The sequence below is a fragment of the Trichosurus vulpecula genome, chromosome 3 (genome assembly GCF_011100635.1).
Source record: "Trichosurus vulpecula isolate mTriVul1 chromosome 3, mTriVul1.pri, whole genome shotgun sequence".
Classification (NCBI taxonomy): Eukaryota; Metazoa; Chordata; class Mammalia; order Diprotodontia; family Phalangeridae; genus Trichosurus; species Trichosurus vulpecula.
Genome location: NC_050575.1, coordinates 377,698,031 through 377,722,792, shown reverse-complemented (window position 1 = coordinate 377,722,792; position 24,762 = coordinate 377,698,031). Strand labels below are relative to the sequence as shown.

General features: G+C 42.6%; 1 protein-coding gene across 1 annotated transcript; it reads right to left on the bottom strand.

The window, feature by feature from the left end:
- LOC118840812 (cocaine esterase-like) lies at positions 1-24,762 on the bottom strand. The gene is made up of 13 exons (XM_036748164.1): positions 24,693-24,762; positions 20,828-21,032; positions 19,570-19,708; positions 16,967-17,100; positions 13,830-13,983; positions 13,200-13,304; positions 12,208-12,306; positions 8,676-8,816; positions 6,142-6,216; positions 4,799-4,946; positions 3,342-3,464; positions 1,054-1,132; positions 1-187 (listed from the first exon to the last, which is right to left on the bottom strand). The coding sequence occupies exons 1-13, from the start codon at positions 24,760-24,762 to the stop codon at positions 4-6; spliced, it is 1,656 nt and encodes a 551-aa protein (XP_036604059.1). The 3' UTR covers positions 1-3.

Below are 24,762 nucleotides of genomic sequence, written 5' to 3'. Positions count from 1 at the left end.
AGATCACAATTCCACCCTGGCTTGTCCAGGCTGTGATTCCTTCATCTTCTGAGGCACAGTTTTGGTCCAGAACTCCCACTTATCCCTCTTCAGTCTCTTTCCCACAGACAACTCCAAATTCAGCTGCAGGTACTCTTCCTTCTGGTCATAGACTGGCCAATGAAAAAGGTCTCCACCATTTGGGTCCCTGGGAGGAAAAACCACACATTTAGACCAGAAAGGGACCACTGTATTGGCAAGTTTAAAAAGCCATCATCAGCTCAGCCTGAGAGCCAAGGAAGGTCCTCAAGGTAGGGGTCAGCTGACAGTAGTAGTAGTACCCATAGAGAGACTTATTCACCTATCCTTAAGAAGCTTGGTCTTTACCATTACTGTTGTGGCTTTCTATGCACCTGAGACGGAAGGTCCAAAGAGTGAAAGGACTCACATAGGGAATAATTGGCCAAGTCAGGATTTGAAGACATGTCATTAGACTGCATTTCATTGGGGCAGCTGGGGGGTGCAGTGGATACAGCTGGGTCTGGAGTCAGGAAGGCTTGAGCTCAAGTCTACCTCAGACACTTACTAGCTCTGTGACTAACAAATCACTTAATCATATTGGCCTCCCTTTCCTCATCTGTAGAATGAGCTGGAGAAGAAAATGGCAAACTATTCCAGTACCTCTACCATGAAAACTCCAGATGGGGTCACAAAGAATCAAACACAACACTGGACTTCACATCCAAGGCTCTTGCCACTGCCATCTGTCCTAATGTTTCCCAAGGGGGAAGAGCCTCGAGGGTGGTGGTGTGGGCCAAGAAAGTTTCTGACTTTCTTGTTTTCCTTTCAAGATGCCTATGTGTAGGGTGAGTCTGCCAGAGGAACAACTCCCCAACCCCAGCCATGAACTTAGAGAAGGGCTACAATGTTCACCAGACATTGCCCGCTTGAATTAACTTTTTTTCTGGAATTTCAATCAGGGAACTTCTATGTAAATGGGAAACCTTTATGTGCCCAGAAACAGGCACTACCCCACAGGGAAACCACTGGGAAACCAAGGTGTATCCTTCTCACCCATGACGGGCAAAGTTTGCCCAGTAGCTCATTATCCTGTGGCTCAGGAGTTTTTCCTCTTCTCTTCCCTCTCCTAAAACTAAGAACAGAAAAAGAAACATCTTGGTTAAGGTCGAAATGCAAAACCAAAGGCCTCCTCTCCTCTAGTCCTGAGCCCCAGCAACCCAGTCATCCTGCTTTAGCCACTGACTTTATCTTCCTTCCATAGTTTCCTTCCTGTCATTCCCCTCCCAGAGGACCTCCCAAGGCTTCTGTTGGTCTACTCTGTCTGACTCCATAACTGAGTCTGTCCCCAAAAAACAAAGGAGCGCAGCTGTCCTGGAAATCAAGAAGGCCTGAGTTCTAATCCAGCCTCAGACACTGAGTCATGAGTGACCCAGGGCAAGTCACTTAACCTCTACCTGCCTTTGTTTCCTTGTTTGAAAAAGGGGAATAGTAATAGCACCTGTGCCCCAGAGTTCCTTGGAAGATAAAAACAAAGAAATAATATTTACAGAGTGCTTTACGAAATTCATAAAAGTGTCACATAAATGCTAGTTATCATTATTATATTTGTGTTATTATATACTTATTACCATATATGATATCATAATAAATTATATCATATGATAATTTTATGGTTGCATGTTTTATTATATGAATTGTAATAATGGCATGCCTTGTTGTAAATGTAGTTTATTATAATAATTATTCTTGTTCTAAGGTACAGCAAGCTCTGGTAACTGTAAAGCCTTTGCATATGGCCCCTGCCCCAGACAATGCCAGGCAATCAGCCCCTGACTGGGACAATGCAGACAGGCTCACCAGCAACAGCTGGGGCACAAGGCCATGATTTCATTGGCTTTAGCATGTCATGAGACAGATAAATGGATAAATTGGCCTTCCAGTTCTGCCAGGACGGGAACAAGGTGGTGAAAATAGGTAGAGAGGATTCCAAAAACACAGATTTGGGGCCATCAGCAAACAATAACTCCAAAGATTGTTAAATGTGACACTGTTATCCAACAATCAAAAATGGATGCACTACTGGAGAAAATAAATCAAGAATAACTGGACAACAAAGAGGGAGGGAGGGAGGGAGGAAGGAAGAGAAGAAAGGCAGGAAGGAAGAGAGGAAGGGAGCAAAGAAGGGAAGGTGGGAGGGACAGCTTCCATCACATTGGACAGATCCTCTCTGCAAGATTTATGGAAGCACAAGGACAAGAATCACTCAGGATGGGATGGTGTGACAGATTAGGGTCTACATCGGAGGGGAGGATGAGGGCATTGTTGAGGTCACCGGGCCATTGACATATGGAAAGGTGTTTTTTTGTGTTCCTGCCTCATCTTCCCTTCTGGGGAGTAAATGCCAGGAAATAAGAGACTGTATCTTATTTATGTTTGTGTCTTCCCCAAAGTAAAACAGAGGGCTCTATGTGTTGGATGTGCTTCATAATGTAAACTGAATTGAACAGAATAGCTGATTCATTCTCCTGATTCAGTTCACCTGAACAATCAAAGGGCTGCCATGATCCCCAATCACTCAGTCAACCTGGCCATCATTAATTGTCTCCTCTATCCCCAGCACTGTGGCAAGGGCTGGAGATAAAAATACAAAGAATAAAAAAGAAAAAGCAAAGCTCTTCTCAGGCAGCTGGGCCCCCGTTCAGGGCCTCCTGAGGGAACCTGGCATGGCAGAAGGAACAAGGGATTTAGGCTTAAATCTGCTAACTCTGTGATGTTAGATAAAGCCATTCCTTTCTCTGAACTTCAGTTTCCTCTTCTATGCAACAGACACAATCCCTCCCCCCACCCCCACTGCTAGTCTCACAAGGTATTTGGGAAGATCAAATAGCAGCTAGATGATAGGTGCACTGACTGCTGAACATAGAAGGAAGAAAGCATGAGTTAAGATCCTGACTTAGACACTTAACTACCTCTATGACACTTACCTAGCTGAATCACCTTTCTCAGACTCAGTTTCTTCCTCTATACAATGGGGATAGCACCAGCACCTACTTCACAGGATTGTTTTGAGGCTATCAAATGAGAATGTCACATACAAAGCTCTTCGTAAGCCTTCGGCAGTGTATAAATGCTAGCTACATTTAGCTATAGTTATTATCATTATTAAATGGGCTGATGCATGGGAAGGTGCTTTGTGGAAAGGTAATGCATTATTATTCATTTTCATATCAGAGACAGTAAGGTAGATGATGGAGATGGCAGGCCAGACCCCAGGGATTCTGCTCCCTCTGCCCCCTACCCCAAGCAACAGCTTCCCACTCCATCCCATCTCCAATGCTTACAAGGCACACCAAAGACAAAAGGCACCTCATCACCATGGTCTGCTTTCACAAAATCCGGCTTCACGCCATTAAACATGCTTGGTCGGTGCTGAAATTCATAAAAGTAGACTGGAGAGCTGGGACCTAGGCAAGCATAAGAAACAGCCATGGTTATTGACACATTGAACATAGGGTAGGGCCACGTGCCAGAGGCCCCTTCCTTTGGAGTGGATGTGATGGTAGCTGGTCATTAACAGGCAAGTTCTGAAAGGCAGCCCCTTAACAAATTCTGTCCAAGAGCAATACCGTGAGGCAGGACAAGTCCTGGGTCTGGTATAACAGAACCTGGGTTGGAATCCTGGCCCTGCTGATGACCGACTACAAAACCTTGGGGGAATCCTTTTACTTCTCTGAGGCTAATTTTTCTACTGGAAGGTGAAGATGATAATCTCTGGCTCCCCTGAGGGAAGGGGAGGGGAAGAGAATAAGCATTTGTTGTTCAGTTGTTCCTCAGTCATACTTGACTCTGCGTGATCTCATTTGCTGTTTTCTTGGCAAAGATACTGGAATGGTTCGCCATCTCTTTCTCCAGCTCATTGTACAGATGAGGAAACTGAGACAAAGAGGGTGAAGTGACTTGCCCAGGATCACACAGCTGGTAAGTGTCTGAGACCAGATTTGAACTCAGGAATGGTTGTCTTCCTGATTTCAGGCCTAGAACTCGATGCACTGTGGTGCCACCTAGCTACCTTGTGAATAAGCATTAATAGAGCACCTGCTCTGTGCCAGATGCTGTGCTAAAAAGGCTTTACAAATATTATCCCACTGGAACCTCAAACCAACCCTATGTAGGAGATAGTTGAGGAAACTGAGAAAAACAGAGGTTAAATGACTTCCTCAGCTAGAAGGCATCTAAGCTGGATTTGAACTCAGTTCTTGCTGACTCCGGGTCCCCAGTTCTATCCACTGGGATGAGTTTGTTTTGAGGATCCAGGGGGATAATGGATATAAAGTGGTTTACACCAATAAAACACTCTAGCAGGGGTTCTTGAATTTATTTTTAGGTGAGCACATTGATAACTTGATTTCAATATAATTGGTTTTCTCACTTACATATTTTTATACACTTGAAAACATTACTCTGGAAGGAATCTTTCCCTGGACTACCAAAGGTGTCTATGATAAATAACCAAAAAACGTAAGAGTATCTGCTAATAGAAAAGTGGGTTATTTATTATTATTTTTAGCATTTGTAGACAATGGTCACAGAGTCCCCCACAGTCCCCTGCTGTGGTTAGGTGAGTGTAGGAGGAAAGAAGAAGGAAGATTTAATGAAGGGGATTAACCAGTCTGGAGGCTACAGTAGCAAAGCCAGAAGCAGGAGCCTTCTTCTACGTGAGGGTATGAGTAACATGCACACATTTCCCCAGAGACAAAACAATCATGCTGAATCTGAGAAGGATCCATGCAATACTCACCATGTTGATATTTGGCCACTTTGAGGGAAGGAATAACAAAGATCAAATCCCCTATCATGTCCTGGAATTGAGCTCGACATTCTCCAGGGTCCTCAGTATCTCTTAAATACTCTTCCATCATCAAAGGCCCAAGATCACGAGGAATACCCTAGGAATACCCAAGAGAGTAACCGAAAAATGAACTTCTCTGGCAGTGGATTGTTTGGGGATATTTGTTGGTTGATTGTAATGAATATGCAAGGGAGCTAGGTGGCACAGTAGATAAAGTGCTGGCCCTAGAGTCAGGAGAACCAGGGTTCAAACCTGACTTCTAACATGTATTAGTTATGTGACCCTGGGCAAGTCGCTGAACCTTGTTTGCCTCAGTTCCTCATCCATAAAATGAGCTTGAGAAGGCAAGGGCAAACCACTCCAGTACCTTTGTCAAGAAAACCCCAAAAGGGGTCATGAAGAGTCAGACATGAATCATCAACTAAACAACCACAAGGAATAAACCCATCCAAGTTTGCTTGTTATTTATAGGTCCTGGGTCTCCTTAGATCCCTTTACCACCTCCCCACCAGGGCCTGCTCTTTCTGGGATAAATTTCTCAAGAAGATACCAGACAACTATTTGTTGGGCCTGGGGTAGAAGGGCTGTGGGGCTCAAGGAAAGAGCCGAACTACATGGAGTCTCCAGAGTCCCTGCCCCCTTTGTGACTATGAAAGAAGAAAGTCAGAAGGTGGAAGAACCTTCATTGGCTCTCTCCTAGACTGTTTCAATGGCCTCCTGATTGGTCCCTGCTCTTGAGATCTCTCCCTATTCTAATATATCCTCCACTCATCTGCCAAAGTGATTTTCCAAGCACAGATCTGACCATTTTACTCCCCTCCCCCAACTAAGTAAATTCTAGTGAATGCCCATGACCTCTAGGGTTAAATAGAAACTCTTCTGTTGGGTATTTAGAGCTTTTAACAACATGACCCCATCTAGATTTATTATATACATCGTTATCTCCTCACACTCTGTGGTCCAGGTGCCAACCTCCTGGCTCCTCCCACTTCCCATTCCATCTCTCATCTCTACGCCTTTGCGTTGGCAAGACTCAACTCAGACAGTTGGTTCCATAGCACACCTTTCTTGTCTCCTCCTGCCTCCAGCTGCTAGGGCCTTACCTCCTCCAAGATTTTCTTTGTATATATTTTCCATCTATTTCTGGATGTGCATCTTATTTCCCTCACAGAATATAAGTTCCTTGGGGGCAGGGAATATTTCACTTTGTCCCTGTTCATAAACCAGAGCCTGATACATAGTATGTGTTGTAAAAAAAGAAAAAAAAAAACCTTGGCAAACTGGTATCTCACCAAAACTGAACTTTGCATTGCTGATTGGATCCTGTTTTTATTCATGTTTTCCTTAAATCCAGGAATATTCAGTTCCTATGTAAAGAAAAAGAGGGTACTGTGAATATTCTTTAGAACTTTAAGAAATTTATATATTTTTTAAATAAATCTAATCCAAAGAAGTAATTTTACCTTTTAAAGAGGAGCTAGTGCCATAGATTTGTATAGGAATTACTGAATAATTCCCAATACACACTGAAGGATATTCAAGATATTTTGCAAAATGTACAGTAAAATGGTGGACAATGCCCAGTATATAATAAATAGTGGTCACTGTTTCTTCATAATGGCCAGTGGCCCTAGACAATGACTGATGTGTCCTATAATACATTATGCTAGAAATGATGCCGATAGAATTCTATTTTTCTGACTCACGTAAATAGATCGACCCAATGGCCTTGACATATGATGGCCTGAAGTCTGTAGGTCAGAGGCCTGGTCTCACATCAGGAGGTCCAGGGCCTAGTCCCAGCTGTAAGTGGGGTTAATCATTTCCTTAACGAGAGCTTCAGTTCTCTACGAAGTGGGGATAAATATCTTAATGGTCCTACCTCACAGTGGGTACATAGAAAGAAAGTTTCTGTGAACTATTAAGTGCTAGGTTAATGTCAGCCAGTATTATTCATAGTTCATTTAAAATAAAGAAACTTGAGGCAGCTAGGTGACACAGTGGATAGAGCACAGGACCTGGAGTCAGGAGGACCTAAGATCAAATCCAACCTCAGACAATTACTAGCTGTGTGACCCTGGGCACATTATTGAGAAAGAAATGGCAAACCACTCTAGTACATTTGCCAAGAAAACCCCAAAAGGGGTTATGAAGAGTCAGACATGACTCATCAGCTAAAGAACAACAAGGAATAAGCCCATCCAAGTTTGCCTTCTATTCATAGGTCCTGGGTCTCATTAGATCCCTTTACCACCTCCCCAGCAGGGCCTCCGCTTTCTGGGTTAAATTCCTCAAGAAGTTACTAGACAACTATTTGTTGGGCATCGGGTAAAAGGGATGTGGGGCTCAAGGACATGATTACCCTGATTCCTTCCAAAAATCAAAAGAATTAAAAAATTAAAAACAGAAAATAGTGGGAATTGTAGAGTATATTTTAACCAAAAGGGAACTGGACCAAGCTCAGGCTTCTCTTCCTGTGCTTCTGAGCAGATTTGCACATGAAATGAGTCATTCATAGAGAAAATAACCAAAGGTTGAATCACTTCTGATTATTCTGTTGGAAGCCTGTTCAAGGTGGCTTTTCTGATTTTAGAAAAGGCAAATGTATGGACGACATAAAGTCAGGAGGGCCAGCTAACATATGGAGCATGGAGTCAGGATCCAAAAAAAGTACATGACAGGCTAGAATATTGGACCAAGCAGAGCCACTAGAATCAGACTTAATGGGACAAAGTCTTACAATCTCAAGATGAGGGAGGCATGGTTAGGTGGCAATTTATTTGTAAAAGATCTAGGGATTTTGAGGAACTGCAAGCCCATAGGGAGACAAGAGGGTAATATGACAACCAAAAAAGCAACATGATATTGAGTATGTTCAGAGGCACAGCTACCAAAAATAAAGAGGTGAGAGTCCCTTTGTGCTCTGCCCCTGGGGAGAATATAATTATCCCTTCCACATCATGACTTTCCTTATCATAGTTTCGTTATATTGAGAGTAGACATAAGAAATTAAAGGGGAATTTTTGGGGAGTTTTGTGGAAGCCACAGACAGCAGGCAAAGGCCAGATGATGACACAGAAAAAGTTTAGAAAATCAAGAATACATAAAATATATGTATAGTATTATATAATACCAACATATGCTATCCTTTAATATCATAATAATTCAGCCTTTTTCTCTGGTACCAGGGGAAGAGGGCAAAAAAATTGTATTGATTTTCCAGATCACAGAGGGGGGCACAGCAACCCCAATCCTGGCAATGTGGAAGGGATAACTGTATTATCTGGAATCTTTTCTTCAATTCTGAGCATCACATTTAAGGTAGAAAATAGAGAAGCTGAAAAGGGACTCAGGATCTTGCTAAATAGGGTTGGGTTGAAGGAATGTGTTTTGTTGGCCAAAGAAAAAATTTAGGGCAGGGGCAGACATGATCACTGTCTTTAACTGTCTAGTGGAAGGTCACTTGGAAGAAGCATTTAACTGGTGCCATTTGCTCTGAGGGCAGAGTTGGGAACAACAAGTAGAAGTTGAAAAAGAAAACAAATTCCACTTGATGTCATGATGCCCTGTCCAGCCATGAGAGCTGCCTAAAAGTGGAAGGAGCTGCCTCAGGAGGCAGTAGGTTTGCCCTCCTTGAAGGTCTTCAAGGAGAAGCTACAAGTCCATTTATCCAGTAAGTTATGGAAGGGATTCTCCTTCAACTTTGGCTCAGATTCAATGGCCATCACAGTCTTGACCAACTCGGAAAGTCTGTGATTTTTACAGAAACATAAACTGTCAAGATCAGAAAGAAGCTGGTACAGAAGAGGAAATCCTAGAATCTTACCGCAGGAATAACCCAGCCAAATTCATGATTATTGACGCCGATGATGCAAGGGACATGGTGGAATTCTCCTGCAGCCAGCAACTCTTCAGGATGTTTGGGAAAGAAATGACCATCAACTACTCCGGGGATTACATTGAAATGCTAAAGAAAGAAGCAAAAAAAAGAAAGAAAGAAAGAAAAGATAAGTCTGTCTCTGCAATATCCCTTCCAGGTATTACTTTCTCATCATTTTCATTGTTACCACCTTATTTTTAACATTTTTTATCACTTACCTGGACTCTTTTTTTTTTCACTTTGGGGGGCAATCAGGGTTAAGTGACTTGCCCAGGGTCCAATGGCTACTAAGTGTCTGAGGTCATATTTGAACTGACCACAGGGCCAGGTTTCTCTCCACTACACAACCTAGCAGTTCCCACTTATCTGGACTCTTGCTACAGTTTCCAAACTGGGCCCCTAATTTATATCACACACACACGCGCGCACACACACACACACACACACACACACACACACACACACGCCTGAGTTGTCTCACATTTGCTCATGGCACTCCACTGCATTAAAAAAAATGTTGCATGACTCCCCATTACCCAAAGAAAACCTCCAATACTTCAGTCTGGCATTCAGAACCTTCTCTTAAACCGTTCCATACTTATCTCATACTATGTGGACTCTGGCCTATGCTGTGTACTTCATATTTCACCAACAATGGATTCCTGGCTCTCCACAGTCAACCACCTTTTCCTACCTTTCTGCATTGGCTCACTTTACTCCACAAAGACAGAATGACATTTCCCCCATTGATACCTGTTGAACTTCTTAACTTCCTACATTGAAAACTAAAAAATAAATTATTTTTTTTAAAAAAAGCTAAAAAAAAAAAGAAATTCTTCACTTCCTTCAAGAGCCAATTTAACTACCATGTCTACCCCAAAGCCTTCTCTGATATGGCCAGAAGGACCTTTCCCTTCCTCAGAGTTCCCACTGCACATGCTTGTGACACCCTTGTGGACTTGGGTTATGTTACCTGTGTATGGCACAAAGCACTCTGCCCTAAGTAGGTGAGTTCCATCCAGGACTTATCCCTTATCCAAACTCTCAGGCTGGACAAAGAAGCTGCTCCAGAAATGCTTCTGGAATAAACAGCAGGAGAACCCTGGCCTCAAAGGCAATAGATCTGGATTCTAGTCCTGGCTCTTTATTCACTGAGACCTCCTCAGAGGTTTACCCACATATAAAATGGGAACAATGATTCATACACTCCTTGCCTCATGGATTGTTATGAGAAAGGCCTTTATAAAACAGGATGATAATAAGGACAGAGGACTTTAGAGTCACAAGACACGCCTGAAAAAAAAAGGCACAAAGGTAAGAGAGTATAGGGAACATTTTGGAGTGGTTTGGGAGAGAGATTAAGCTAATCCCTGTTTTCAAGTTGCCATCTTGGATCTTCCCCCTATAGGGAACATTTAGAAGACTAAGGACAGATGAGTTTGGCTTGAGCACAGAGGGTATGCAGGGAAGCAATAGGAGATAAGGCAAGAAAGGCATGGAGGCCCAAAGTGTTCAGTCTCTGAATTCTGGGCTTGGGTTTGATTGAAAGTCAGGAATCCTTGCTTCTCCCATCTCCTTGATATCTGCATGGCCAAAATGAAACTTAACTTCACAGATGCTTTGGCAAAGGACATTCATAAGATTGGAGATACTTTAGAAGAAACTCTAGTACAAACCCCTCATTTTCCACATGAGGAAAGTGTTGTCAAATCGGGATGAAAACAGAATAGTTTTCAGAATGAAAGAAGAAAAGTCAACATGGCATAATGGAGAAAGTAATTACGAACAGGGGCAGGGTGACACAGTGGGCAGAGCACCATGCCTGGAGTCAGAAAGACTCACCTTCCTAAGTTCAAATCTGGCCTCAGACACTTACTGGCTGGGACACCCTGGGCTAGTCATTTAATTGTGTCAGCCTCAGTTTCTTGAGTAGCCAAAGAAGGAAATGCCAAAGAACTCCTGTATCTTGGCCAAGAAATCTCCAAATGAGGTCATAAAATGTCAGACAGGACAGAAAAAGGACTGAAGAATTTGATGCCATTAGAACTCATTTTAACACTTATTCTGGCTCTAACACTTACTACTAAGTGAGTACAGGCAAAGACCTCTAATTCTTTGAGGAAGCAACATGATGCATTGAATAAAGATCTAGGTGCCAAGGACCGGGGTCAGGGATCCATCTTGATACTCACAATCTATGTGACATTTGGCAAAGTCACTTAACTCTTCTGGGACTCAGTTTCCTCCTTTATAAAATATCCAGTCAGTACATGAATCCACAAACTGTCCTGGTCTCTGGGATGCAAATACAAAAGCAAATACCTCCCTGACCTCTTGCTGCTATCATTCAATGGTTCTAATTCTCAGGTCTCTTATTTGGCAATGACATCCTACTTGTACTACCAATGGTACATGACTGCTGCAAAATTGTTTAAATGGGATAATATACATAAAACACATTTTTTGTTAAAGGAATATTTAGATGGGAGCTATCAATCCCACAGAGGATAGAAAGAGCCTTCTAACAACTGTGATTCTTTCTGCCAAAGATCCACAGGGTGTTAGATCTAGAAGGTGACCAATAACAGAATATTGGAGCTAGAAGGGACCACCAACACTACCGGCACCACCATCACCACCATCATCATCATTATCATCATCATCATTATATTTATTTAGGGCTTACCAAGTGCCAGGCACTGTACTAATAAGCACTTTACAATTGTTATCTCAGTTGATCCTCACAACAACCCTGGGAGATAGGTATTATTATTATCCCCATTTCATGGATAGCAAACTGAGGCAAATAGGTTAAATGACAGCTAGTGTCGGAGGCTAGATTTGACCTCAAGTCAGTTTTCCCAGCATTCTAACCACTGGGTCACCTAGCTGCATCCTCCATACCTTAGCTTATAGAATGTTAGACCATAGAAGCTGCAGCTAGAAAAAAATCTTGTGAATTAGAATATCAGTGGTGGAAGGAATCTTGGAATAAATAATCTTAGAACCCAGAACATTAGAATCAGATTACAATGGATCCCTCCAGCTCTAAAGCTGTGATTCTATAAACAGAGAATGCATGAGTGGGGAGGGTATAAGACTGGAGAATGAAAAAGCTTAGAACTCTGGAACTTGAAATGCTTAAAATACAGAATGTTGGAAAGATTCTTAGGACATATCATATCTAGAGTAGAAGAGATAGAACCTTAGCACACAAAAAAGTTGAGAGCACAGAATGTTTCATGGTAGAAGAGATCCTAGGAAGCAGAACACCAGTGAGAAGAGACCTTCAGAGAATATTAGAGGTGGGGATATCCTTGAAGGTCATCTAGTTAGTGGGGGAAACTGAGGCCAAGAGAGTAACATTCCCAAGATCTTCACCTCAGCCCCAACTAATGAAAGCTGAGTGTCCAGCCCTCCCCAAGCTGTCTTGGCAACACTTCTTGGGACTGGAACTATTGCTTCTCAGCCTATATACCTTGGTAATAGCCAGGATCTCATCCTCAGACTTGCTTCTAAGGCACTGAACCATGGAGGCAGAATTGTGTCTCCGACAATCAGACAGAAGGGCAATGGCCTGCAAAGAGACACCCACAAAGAGTTAATATTCTCATAGAGGAGCCCCTGTATCACAGTAGAGGAATCCTTTCATATATATCAGTAAGCTAGGCAAATGATCATATCTATAGGTTCTGATGCAGTAACAGGGGGAAAGAGACCAAGCTGGAATCTATCTGACCCCCTAAGCAGCTGAGTCCCCCAACAATGACCCTGTTCTATACAGGGCTCAGTGCCAGCCGATGGGGATGGGGATAGGCAGGGGCAGGTTACAAAGACTCAGTCCCTGCTCCTAAAGAGTTTATCATTTCCTCAGGGGAAAAGAACTAAATATCCTTATAGGACACATGATGGGGTCTGGTACGTGGAAAGAGCCCTTTCATTGGCTCAGAGAGCTCAGCTCTGGTCCCAGCTCAGTCACCAACTCATTGGGTGACCTTGGACAAGTCACAGAATGACAGAACCACAGAGGTAGAAGGGATCTCACAGATCATTCCATCTCACCTGTACCTGGGTCCCCTCAAGGAACCCTTCCTGCTTTTCTGCCAGAAATTAGAATTTGGAACTAGAAAGGACTTTACAAACCATCTAAGTGAACCCACATCAAAGAGGAAGAAACTGAGGACCCAAGAAGGAAGTGCCTGACCTCTAATCACAGGCAGAGGAAGAAGCAGAGCCAGGAACTGAATCCTCCCACCTTGTGTCTCAGTTTCCTCCTATGTAAAATGAAGGGGTTGGACTAAATGGTCTCTATTGTAACTGTCAGCTTGAACATTCAATGGCATTCCAGTGAACCTTCTTATAGCCCAGGGAAGCCAAAAGATCTACAGGAAACCTGGCCATGTGGTTGGGAGGCCAACAAGCCTAGGAAGGTTAAGGGTGATTGCAATGGCAAAAGAATGAGGCACTTACATTTGAAACCGATTCTGAGCTGGAAGAAATCAAGTTAGGGATGATGGCCACACCACTCTCCATGATTGCTCCATGGAACAAGCCTTTGGACAAGGGGGACAGAACCTGGGGGAACAAAGCACAGCAGAGAGGAGGAGGAAGAAGCATTCATGGCGAGGCCCAAACATTCTAGCTTAGCTGAGACAGGAAGATTGTGAGTCTGAAAGCCAGGGCTGTTACTTACCCTGACACACCCCTAAGCTAATTATATAGGACATTCCCAAACAGGCACCTCTTTATGGGATCCTGTCCTTTGGGCCCTTTGGCACAGGCAGGCCTATAAGACAGTTAGACAGAAAAGAAGGCTAAGCAGCCTTGACCATGGTCCTGAACTCTCTGAGTGGTTCAGTAACTGAGTAAGATAAGAAGCCTGTGCTCAGAAACCCAGCAATGCTGTTCCTATGCCCTGCCTCCTTATAGGGTAACATTGTTTATTGATTATTGTTTATGAGAAGTCCCAGGGTTATTATTAGGATCAAATGACTTCAAATCCAACATTTGTCCCACTGTATCATGGGAATTTGTCACTTTCCCATCAGCTATTTTTTTTAGCATTATCCTTCAGGCTGGGGTCATGTCTTTACCACCTACATGTGAGGAAACGCTTATTCCCCCAGCAGACTCCCCGAAGATGGTCACACAGCCAGGATCTCCTCCAAAGTGGGCAATGTTCTTCTGGACCCATCTCAGGGCAGCCACCTGATCCAGGTAACCCCAGTTGCCAGGTGCATGCTCATCCCCAGTGCTGAAAGCCAGATATTAGACAAGGTTGGAGAATTCTGAAATAGAGCACCAGGTTCATCGGATTATGAGATTTGAAGACCATCTCATCCAGCTGGATGATGCAGTGGACAGACTGCTGGACCTATACCGGGCAGGACCAGTGTTCGTCTACTAGCTGTGTGACCATGGGTTAGTCACTTATACCTCTGCCTCGGTTACCTCATCTGAAAAATAGGGATAATAATTGCATGTATCTCAGAGTTATTGCAAGGATGAAATGAGACACTATAAAACACTTCATAAACCTTAAATGACCATGCAAATGCTAGCTGTTGTTGTTCTTATTCTGCAGATTAAACTGTTGAGACAGATCTTGAATACACTCTCCCCAAGGACTCCCATTGCCATCCTCCCCCTGCTGCTTTCTTCCCCTCCACCTTACTCCCTGATCAGTTCTGCCTCCCCACCACCTGCCTTGCCCCCACTCTCCCTTCCCCCTCCTTTTTTTAGCTCTCCTTTATGTTTTGTGTCCCTATATTAGAAAGTCAAATCAAGTCAAGAAACATTGACTGAGCACCTACTATGTTGCAGGCACTATACCAAGCTCTGGGCATACAAGGAAAGGCAACATACTGCCTGTCCTGACAGATAAGGGAGACAGGGAGAGACTTCTTCCAGCAGGTGGGATTATCACTGAATCCTGAAGGAAGCCAGAAGGAGGAGGAGAGAAAATGAACAGATTCAATGGAGTGTCTTGTTCAAGGATCAGGAAAGAGGCAGAGAATCTGGAGGAGCTTGAGCAAAGAAAGATTTCAGTTTTGAAAATACTGAGTTTAACATGGGACATATATTTTGAGGCAGTTAAAGATGAGATACTATAAGTCTCTGATCTGGAGACTGGAAACCAGACTGGAGAGAGTGAAGAGAGTAAGAGAAAAGAATAAAGCTGTCTAGCCATAAATGGAGGAGATATATGAAAAGATAGCTAGTGGAGATGGATGGATGGCTGGATGGTTGGATGGATGGATGGACCAGTAAAGATTTTTGAGAACAGAGGAGAGACATGGGAAAGTTTGTAGATAGTAGGGAAACAGCTGGGGGAACGGAGGAAAGGGGAATGGAGAAAGAAGAGGGAAGAGACAGAGACAGAGACGGAAAGAGAGAGATATTAAAGAATAGTAAAAGTGAGAATGATAGAAAGGGCAATCTTCTGGAAAAGCCTGGATGTGTGTGTCAAAAACTTAGCCTTAGTGAGGAAAAGCCCCATTCCTCATGAAAGACAGAGGTAATGAAGGGGATAGTAACAGAAGGCAACTGATCAATGTGAGATCAGGAGGAGGGTAAATGAGGGAGCTCAGTGGATGGCCTCATTTTTTCAGCAAAATATAAAGCAAGGTTCTGAGTTTGGATGGTGAGGGAAGGAGGAGCCATGAGAAGTTGGAGGAGGGATGCAAAGGTTTAGAAAAGCCACTCTGGTGAATAAGATAGTGAATTGATTATGGAGGTGCAAAAATATTGCCTTGCCACAGGGATGACCCAGTTATTATGAAAGACTAATCTTGATGGACCCAGGAAACAGGGTTTCATGATTTGATTTTCTCTAGCTTCATTTAGCAGTTTGCTAAGAAGAGCAAAAGGAGAGTGTGATTGAAGTCATCCAAGGCTGAGATTTGGCAGGCAAAGATGTGTCACAGGATAAGGGGTTAGTGTAGAGATGAAGTGGTTCACTAAGGGATTAAGATGGAGAAGGAAAGAGAATATAACCAGGCAGGCATAATGGCCTGGGAAAGAACTGAGGCATAGGGGGATTGAAGGTCAAGGTGAGGATGAAGAACAGAGTTATGGATTAAAAGCAGAGAATCTACTGGAATGATAAGAGATTATAACTAGATAGAGGAGTTTCACAGTTGGTGAACATAGAAGTGGAACACTCATGAGTCAAGGTATATAGCTGAGGTGGGGTGGAGGAGTAAGTTATGAGAAATGGATACACTGAGGAACTGGGGAGTTAGAATGTTTAAGGGAATAGCAAGGTGAATGTTGAAGTCCTCCAGTATGGAAGTGGGATTTGGGAGATAAAGACTGTAAAAAAGGCACTGAACTCATTGAGAAAGGAAGGAGAAACTACCAGAGGATGGTAAGTAACAGCTACTAGAATCTTGATTGGGTGATAAATATGGATTGAATGAACCTCAAAGGAAGAAAAGTTGCTGAGTGATGGTGGTAGAGGGAGAATCTGGAAGTGGTAGTAGGAAACAGAGTATTTTGGCTTCCCTGTGATGGAGGCATGAGGGAAAATGCAAATAGTGCTGGAAATGGTTACCAGGAAAGCTGTCATCAGAAAAAAGTCAGGGTTTGATGAGAACAAGTAGATAGAAGGGGTAAGAAAGGAAAGGGTTAAAGATGAAAACAGCTTTCTTACTTATGGAGTAGCCAGAGAGCACAGTGAAAGGAGTAGATAATTTTAAAGTAAGACATTACAGAAAATTGGTACTTGGAAAGCTAATGTAATCACGAGCTTTATTACTATGCAGTACAGCAAGCTGGAATTAGGTTAACATAGTAGGACCATCTTGTTTTCTTCTTGTTTTGTAACCCCAGCCCCTAGTACAGTACCTAGTACTTAATAAATGGTTTATGTATATGCCTATCTGTTTGCTACTTGATCATCCATCCATCCATCCACCTGTCCACCCATCTTTCTATGTGTCTGTTCATCCATCCATCTATCCATCTATCTATCTGTCTATCTACGTATCTATTTACAATCTGAAGACAAAGAAGGGAATTTGTTGGTCATAAGAAGCAGGGCTATAATATGCAATTGGGTCCTTTAGCCACAAATCCTTGCTTTTTTAACTACATCATGATTAACTTGGGGGGAAGACAAGAAATATGTTGTCTGGTCAGGAATTTATGCTTATAATCATTCAACCACTTAGATATCTGGAAATTTATCATGTGAAAAATTCTTGTACTCACATTTCACTGGGGTCAGATCTCACCTGAAGAACCCAAGGATGCCCAGCCTGTACTGGATGGTCACCACTACCACATTCTGGGAGGCAGACAGTATAGAACCATCATATATGGAAGCGCTGCCAAAAACGAGAGCACCACCATGGATCCACACCATCACCTGCAGAAATCAGACATAGTTTTCCTCACAGGACCAAACCCCAACAGGCATGGCTCTGCTGCTCCCTTGCTATCTTGTGACCAACCATAAAGTAGCTCTAAATGTGAATGAATTCACTTATCAAGATACTGTATATCAATGATGATGCCTCAGAGCTCTTCTCAGGTAAGAGCCCACTTGACTTGACTCAGAGGCAGGTCAGATCCTCCTTGGAGTCTTCCTGGCAAAATCAGCTCTCTGAGGTCCTCCTGCAGCCAAAGACACACATGGAGCAAAACAGCATCTCCTAAAGGATTCTTATTCCCCCCAAAACAGGGAAAGGAGGCAGGCCTCCCTTCTAAGGGAAACACACAGAACCAGACAACAGAGATGCACCCTGGAGCAATAAGTTCTTCTTCATCATCTTGTGAGTGTTTCAACTGTGGTCCAGAGAGCCTTTCTATGTAACAGTAGCTGCTCTCTCAAAGCCAAGGTAAACTGCTGGAATAGATTACCAGCACTAGGCTATGCCTTCCATTGGTTCTTTGTTTTTTTTTTCAAAAAAATATTTTATTTTTAATTTATGGAATAAAACAAGCATTTCTATGACAGTATAATTAAAACAAAACAAGATGATTGCACATGAAACTGCAAATCTACCTTTTAAATATACAACCAAGTAATCAAAGTAAATTCTCTCTTTTTCTTTTGGTTCTTATTACTTACTTAATAGGGAGAAGTTTCAACTTCTCCCTATTGAAACCCGTCTTTGAAAGTCTTTACCCCATCTCCTGCCCATAAGACTGTTTAATCCTTCCCATTATATTTGCATTGTGGAGATGGGGTGAGTCGGGAAAGGCATTTCATTTCAATCTTATATCACTGACACCAAACAGTATTCCCCAACTCCAGCATAGAAGAACACAGTGATTTTCAGCCAAGACTAAACTGTGGGGGGAACATACCATTAGAAAACCAGAGGTAAAAATCAATCACCTAATACGGTTGCGTCAATCACATAATACTGTTGTTGTTATTAAGTTGTGTCCAACTCGTTGGAGCTCGATGAAGGTTTCTTACCAATACTACTGGAGGAGTTTGCCATTACCCTCTCCAGTGGATTAAGGCAAACAAAGGTTAAGTGATTTCCCCAGGCTGACTGGGATAGTGAGTGCCTGAAACCAGATCTGAACTCAAGTCTTCCTGACTCCAGGCCCACTGCTCTTTCCACTGAGTCAATGACATCACTGGATAGAACATAATTCTAAATGTTAAATGCTGGGAGAGGAACAGATTTCATAATCTCTATTCTAAAAATACAAAAGAAAGACCTCCTGTTACTGTTCAGATAACACCATGGTGTTTTGAATATATGGTTCCTTTTCTCAATGCACTGAGATGCTTCATGCTTAAGAGGTGCAGAGAACAGAAGGAGCTTTGTTCACACAGGAAGATTCTTTCCTTTCTATGGAATGTAGCAAATTAATGGTGGGAATTTTGTGGGGGACATAATTAGGCATCAGGAAATAGACAGATTGCTGCTCTATGGGCAAGTGTAATGGACCAAATCCTGGGCACTAAGAAAGCCAGAGCTTGGCAAGGGCATATTTTGTTACGAATAACTGGGTGCATGCAGGCAACAAAGAGCCCTTCATACAAGGGAACTTGCCTTGGACCTCCTTCCCTTGTGGGACCATCTTGATGGGTATGACTGTGTACCCAGAATTCAGAAGATATGTGACCACAAAAAAGTTAATTAGCATCTCAGTACACCAGACAAGGCAAGATGCAAAGTTACAAAAGAGTTGCCTGTCCTCATCAATAGAGAGTTTACACACAGTGAAGTTCCCTAAAGCAATGAGATGATAGGTCTGGACAGGATCAAGAAGTGTTTGGAAGATGATATTTTATCAATGCTTTACTCTGTTCCTTTAGCAATAACAATATGTAATAGAAATTGATATCGTTCTAGATCATGGAACAAATTCCCTGAAGTTTTTTCAGTCATTTTCAGTCATGTCCAACCTTTCATGACCCCATTTGGGGTTTTCTTGGCAGAAATACTGGAGTGGTTTGCCATTTCCTTCTCCAGCTTATTTTACAGATGAGGAAACTGAGGTAAAGATGGTGAAGTTTCTTGCCCAGGGTCACATAGCTACTACACATCTGAGGCCAGACTTGAACCCAGGCCTGGTACTCTATAAGTATGCCACCTAGATCCTTGAAGTAATAAGGAGGCAGATTTCAGCCTCATAGAAGGAAAACTTTGCTAACAATGTGAGTTGTTGCCCTAGGGTAGAGTTGATTGCCTTGAGAAGTAGTGAGCTCCCTGACCTGGACCACTTCAAGGAATGCCAGATGACTTGTCAGAGATGTTTACAGAGGATGCCTGTTCCCATCTGGTGGCAAGAGGTGATCTCTAAGGTCTCATGAAGTTCTGATGCCCTAGGATTCTCATCCCCTGCTGTAGAAGATAGAGAGACTGCTTACCGGCAATCCAGCCCCCTCCTTTTTGTGGACAGGAACATAGATATTCAGGTACAAACAGTCTTCAGAATTGACAATTGTAGAGACGTTTACTTTCATGACCTTTGCCATTTTTTCTAGGACAGTGACATCCTGCAAGCACCTGGAAAATACAAGAGATGACCAATTTGAATTGAATCATATGGGGACAAAAAATAGTAATAATAACTGAGTGCTTTGAGGTTTGCACAGCCCTTTACAAACATGACCTCATTTGACCCTCACAATACCCTTGAGAGGCAGGTGCTATTATTATCCCTATTTTACAGAAGAAGAAACTGAGGCAGGCAGAGGTGCAGGGACTTGCCAACATTTCACCACCTCCTATAGAGTCTTTTTTCTTCTTCATTGTTTATTGAAATGTTTGGGTTTGTTGGTGATTGTTAAGTTGGAAACAAAGTATTTTTTAAATTTGAAAAAACTTGGGAACCAAATAGATATGACCAAGAGTCACATAGCTGAACACATCACAGCATATGAATGTCATGGAACATGGTTGCTCTATAAGAGGATGAATGTAAGGAAGTCAGAAAACCTGCTGCAGATCAATGAAGGTGTAGCCAGACCAGGACAGATCATGCCTGGGAGCATTTTACCAAAAGGAGCACGGGGGCCACTGTGTCAGGGGATTTTCCGTTACAGAGGAGCATTAGGTTGCAGGTTAGGAGGCAGGCTGGGGTATGGAATGGGGAATAAGTGTGGTCTCCAAAGAAAAATGCATCAAGCTGCTTAAAAAATAAAACAAGGGGTCAGATTCAATGACCTCTCAGGTCTCCCCCTTCTTTCTGAATCTATCAGTCTCTGAGTTCTGGCTTTGTTATTTACTAGCTTTGTGACCTTGGGTGAGTCCCTTCATCTCTGTTGTTGTTCAGTCCTGGCTTACCCACAGTGACCCTTGGCAGAGACAGTAGGGTCTCATTTTATAGATGAGGAAACTGAAGCAAACAGGGTTAACTGACTTAGCCAGGGTAACACATCTAGTAAGGGTCAGAGGCCAGATTTGAACTTAGGACTTTCTGACTCTGGGCACAGAATTCTACCCAGTGAGTCACCTAGCTGCCTCTCCTTTCTCTTAGCCTCTGTTTTCCTATCTGTAGCAATATGTGTTCTAACTACATCACCATATTTTTCTGAAGTCAGAGCACACAGACACAAAATTTGGATAAGAGATGACGGTGCCCTGTGCTCATCTGGTAAGAAAAGGAGAAAGGAAGGTGCTTACGAGGGTGGGTGAGCAGTCCCATCTCTCACATTGCTCCATGAATCTGGTGGTTGTGGAGGAGAAAACCTCAGGGCCCCCACAGGGGGTTTGGCAAAGGGGATTCCCAGGAAAACATTGACAGCTTTGTCAATGCCCTTGATGCTGACTTGAGTCCCTTGGATCTGTCCAGACTCAGTAGTCCTGATGAGGTCATCTGCATGATATGCTGTGAACAAAGGGGAGAGAAATCCTCAGGGACAGAGGGTTGAACTGATGTCAAAATGGCTACTCTGCATCCCCTACCACCATGATTTTTTCATTAGATGGGAATGCAAGCCTCCTCATATTTCTGCCATGATTCTTTTCATTTCTTTTAAAAATCTCCAGTGACTGGGAACTTACTCCAAAGAGGGGCCAGTTGCACTCTTAACCAGCTCTGGCACTGACTAGGAGCTGTCTGGTTTCGGGGATCCAGAGTCACAAGATCAAAGCAACTGCTCCCCAACAATCCCACCCCCAGCCCAGCTTAGTAAACCACAGAGCTAAAAATCAGTGCCATATAGTTTATCAGTATGATCCAATTGAACAAAGACTTAACAAGCACCTACCATGGGCAATGCCCACAGTTCTGAATTGAGGATAAAATGGCAGGAATTTACATTCTCCTAGAGAGCAGTGACCTGTGCACCAATAACAAGGAATACAAGGGAGAGGCATAAAGGACGGTTCCTGGCAAAGAGCTAGGAAAAGAAATGAGGAGAGTCAGGAAAAGCTCTGCAACAAGTGGTAGGGCCCAAGCTGGATCTTTAATGAAGAGTCTTCAACAGAACTAAACTGGGGGGAAGTGCTTTCTGGGCATGGGAAAGATAGTAGAAAAAGAAAAGACACAGAGGATGGCAGGAAAGAAAGACAGATGGAAAGTGTTTACACTGGACTACAGTATGTGTCAGGAAGACTCATCTGCCTGAGTTCCAATCCAGCCTCAGACGCTTACTAGCTGTGTGACCCTGGGCAAGTCACTTCAACTGTTTGCCTTCACTTGCCTCATATGTTGAATGAGCTGGAGAAGGAAATGGCAAATCGACCCCATTATCTTTGCCAAGAAATGGGATGCCAAATGGGATCAGCAAGAGACAGACAAGATTGAAAACAAGTGAACAAGCACACAACAAATGTGAATAGAGTAGTAGGTGATAAGGCTGGATGCACAGAGTGCTGGACTTGGGCTCAGAGGACAAGGGTTCAAATCCCAGCTCTCCCATTTACTGTCTTGTGAACATAGCACAATTCCTTTCCCTTCCCTAAGCCTGTTTCTCCTCTTTTGATTAAATGGGGAAAGGCCTTTGAATTCAATGGTCCTTAAGATTCCTTCTAGCTCCACATCCCACATTCCAAGAACTAGAGACTGCTCACCTGTCAGGGCACATGGCCAAACTCTGCCTGAATCACAAGGACAAGGATCAGGTGTGCCTCTGAAAGTTTAGCACTCCCCTCTAATCAAAGGAGATCAAAGTATAGCCCAATATAAAATGCATGGGAGTGACTTTAACACACATCACGTGGGCTTCAGTGTCTCTTCTATAATAATAATGGCTTGGAAGGATGAAAATAAAGAAATAACCCAAAGCCTCCAGCTTCCGAGATAAGAACTCACTGACAAAAACTTCTGGGAAAACTAGAAAATAGTATGGCAGAAATTAGCCATAGACCAACATCTCATACTTTATACCAAGATAAAGTCAAAATGGGTACATGATTTAGACATAAAGGGTGATATCGTAAGCAAATTAGGAGAGCAAGGAATAGTTTACCTGTGAGATCTATAGAGAAAGGAAGAATTTATGACCAAACAAGCTAGAGAAAATTATGAAATGCTAAATGGATCATTTGAATCACACTAAAATAAAAAGGGTTTTCACAACAACACAACCAAGATTAGAAGGAAAGCAGAAAGATGGGAAATAATTTTTATAGCAAGTGTTTCTGATAAAGGTCTCATTTCTCAAATACATAGAGAACTGAGTCAAATTTATCAGAATACGAGTCATTCCCCAACTGATAAATGGTCAAAGGGTTGGAACAGGCAGTTTCCAGATGAAAAAATTAAAGCTATCTATATCCATATAAAAATGCTCTAAATCACTACTGATTAGACAAATGCCAATTAAAACAACTCTGAGGTACCACCTTACATCTATCAGATTGTCTAATGTAACAGAAAAGGAAAATGATAAATGTTGGAGAAGATGTGGAAAAATTAGAACCCAAATGCACTGTTAGTGGAGGTCTGAACTGATCCAAAGCTTTTGGAGAAATATTTGGAACTATGCCTAAAGGACAATCAAACTGTGCATAATCTGTGATCCAGCAATACTACTACTAGGTCTTGTTGACCTGAAAGTTTGGTTAAAGGAGGCAAACAGGCCAGGTGATATATAATCATCTAGTTAATTCCCTTAAAGCTAGCAGATACATGATCATGGAATCAGAAGCAAATTCTGATTGACTGAAAGAAGAAAGACAAGGTCAAAGTAACACTCCCAACTCCAGTTTATGGTCTCCATATCATAAGAAAGGAAGTTTCTCAGTCAAATGAGTCAATTGACAAGGTAGTGTCACTTAGAGATTGTGATCCCAAGATGCAAATGTCCCTAGAATATCAAGATAAGAGAAGTCCCACTGTTCTGGTTGCAGACATCCTGTCACCACAGAAAAGGTACCATTTGTCAAACTTCGAAGTTGCTGACACAGGAAAGGGCATTTTTAGAGTAGAGCAAATCAGTTTGGATGATTAATTCAGGCTGTGGATATTATTAGGGTTCAAATAATCTGAAAGTATTGTCAGTCTATATCCCAAAGAGATCATTAAAAGGGGGAATGGTCCCACATATCCAAAAATGTTTACAGCAGTTCTGTGTGTGGTGGCAAAGAATTGGAAATTGAGGGCATGCCCACAAATTGGGGAATGGGGGAGCAAGTTGTGGTATATGAATATAATGAAATACTATTGTGCCATAAGAAATAATGAGCAGGTGGATTTCAGATAAACTTGGAAAGATTTAGAGGAACTGATGCGGAGTGAAGTGAGCAGAACCAAGAGAACATTGTACGCCATAATAGCAACACAGTGCAATGATCTCCTATGAATGATTCAGCTCTTCTCAGCCATACGATGATCCAAGACAATTCCAAAAGCTGGATGGAAAATGCCATCCACATCCAGAGAAAGAACTATGGAGTATGAATGCAGAGAAGAGCATACTATTTTCACTTTTTTTTGTTTTCTGTGACTTTTCCTTTTTTCTCTGTTTTTTCTTTCACAGCATGATTAATGTGGAAATATTTTTACTTAATTGAAAATGCATAACCTACATCACATTATTTGCTAACTTGGGGAAAGGGGGTGGAAGGGGAGAAAAATTTGAAACTCAAAATCTTATAAAAAATGAATGTTGAAAACTATCTTTATATTTAATTGGAAAAAATAAAATACTATTTACCAAAAAAGAGAAAATAAGAAATAAACTGTGCCACATTTTGTCAAGCAAACACAGGGCTCCTACTTCCAGTCCATACAAAAGATCCTCCCCACAATCCTCACTCTTATGTACCACCCTGAAAATGACTCAGCTTTTCCTCTCTCCCCACCCCACACCAGCAGCTAATAGAAGAGTTTCTGTCCATAACACATGGAGAGGGCATCAATTTCTCACGAGCAAATCTAGCTTTGGCCTCCTGAAATCAAACTAGCAATAATCCTTCACCCCCAGCCCACCCACCCAATCAGTCAGTGAAGGCAACAAGAGAAGAAACAATGCCCAAACCCCATATCTCCAATGGGAAAATCAAAGGCCTCCTCCCATGTCCCCCCAGCAGAGCTGCTCACCTGGGGCTTGAATCAGTAGGCCCAGGAGGCCCAAAGTCAGGACCTTGGGCAGCAGGGAAGTTTTCCACAT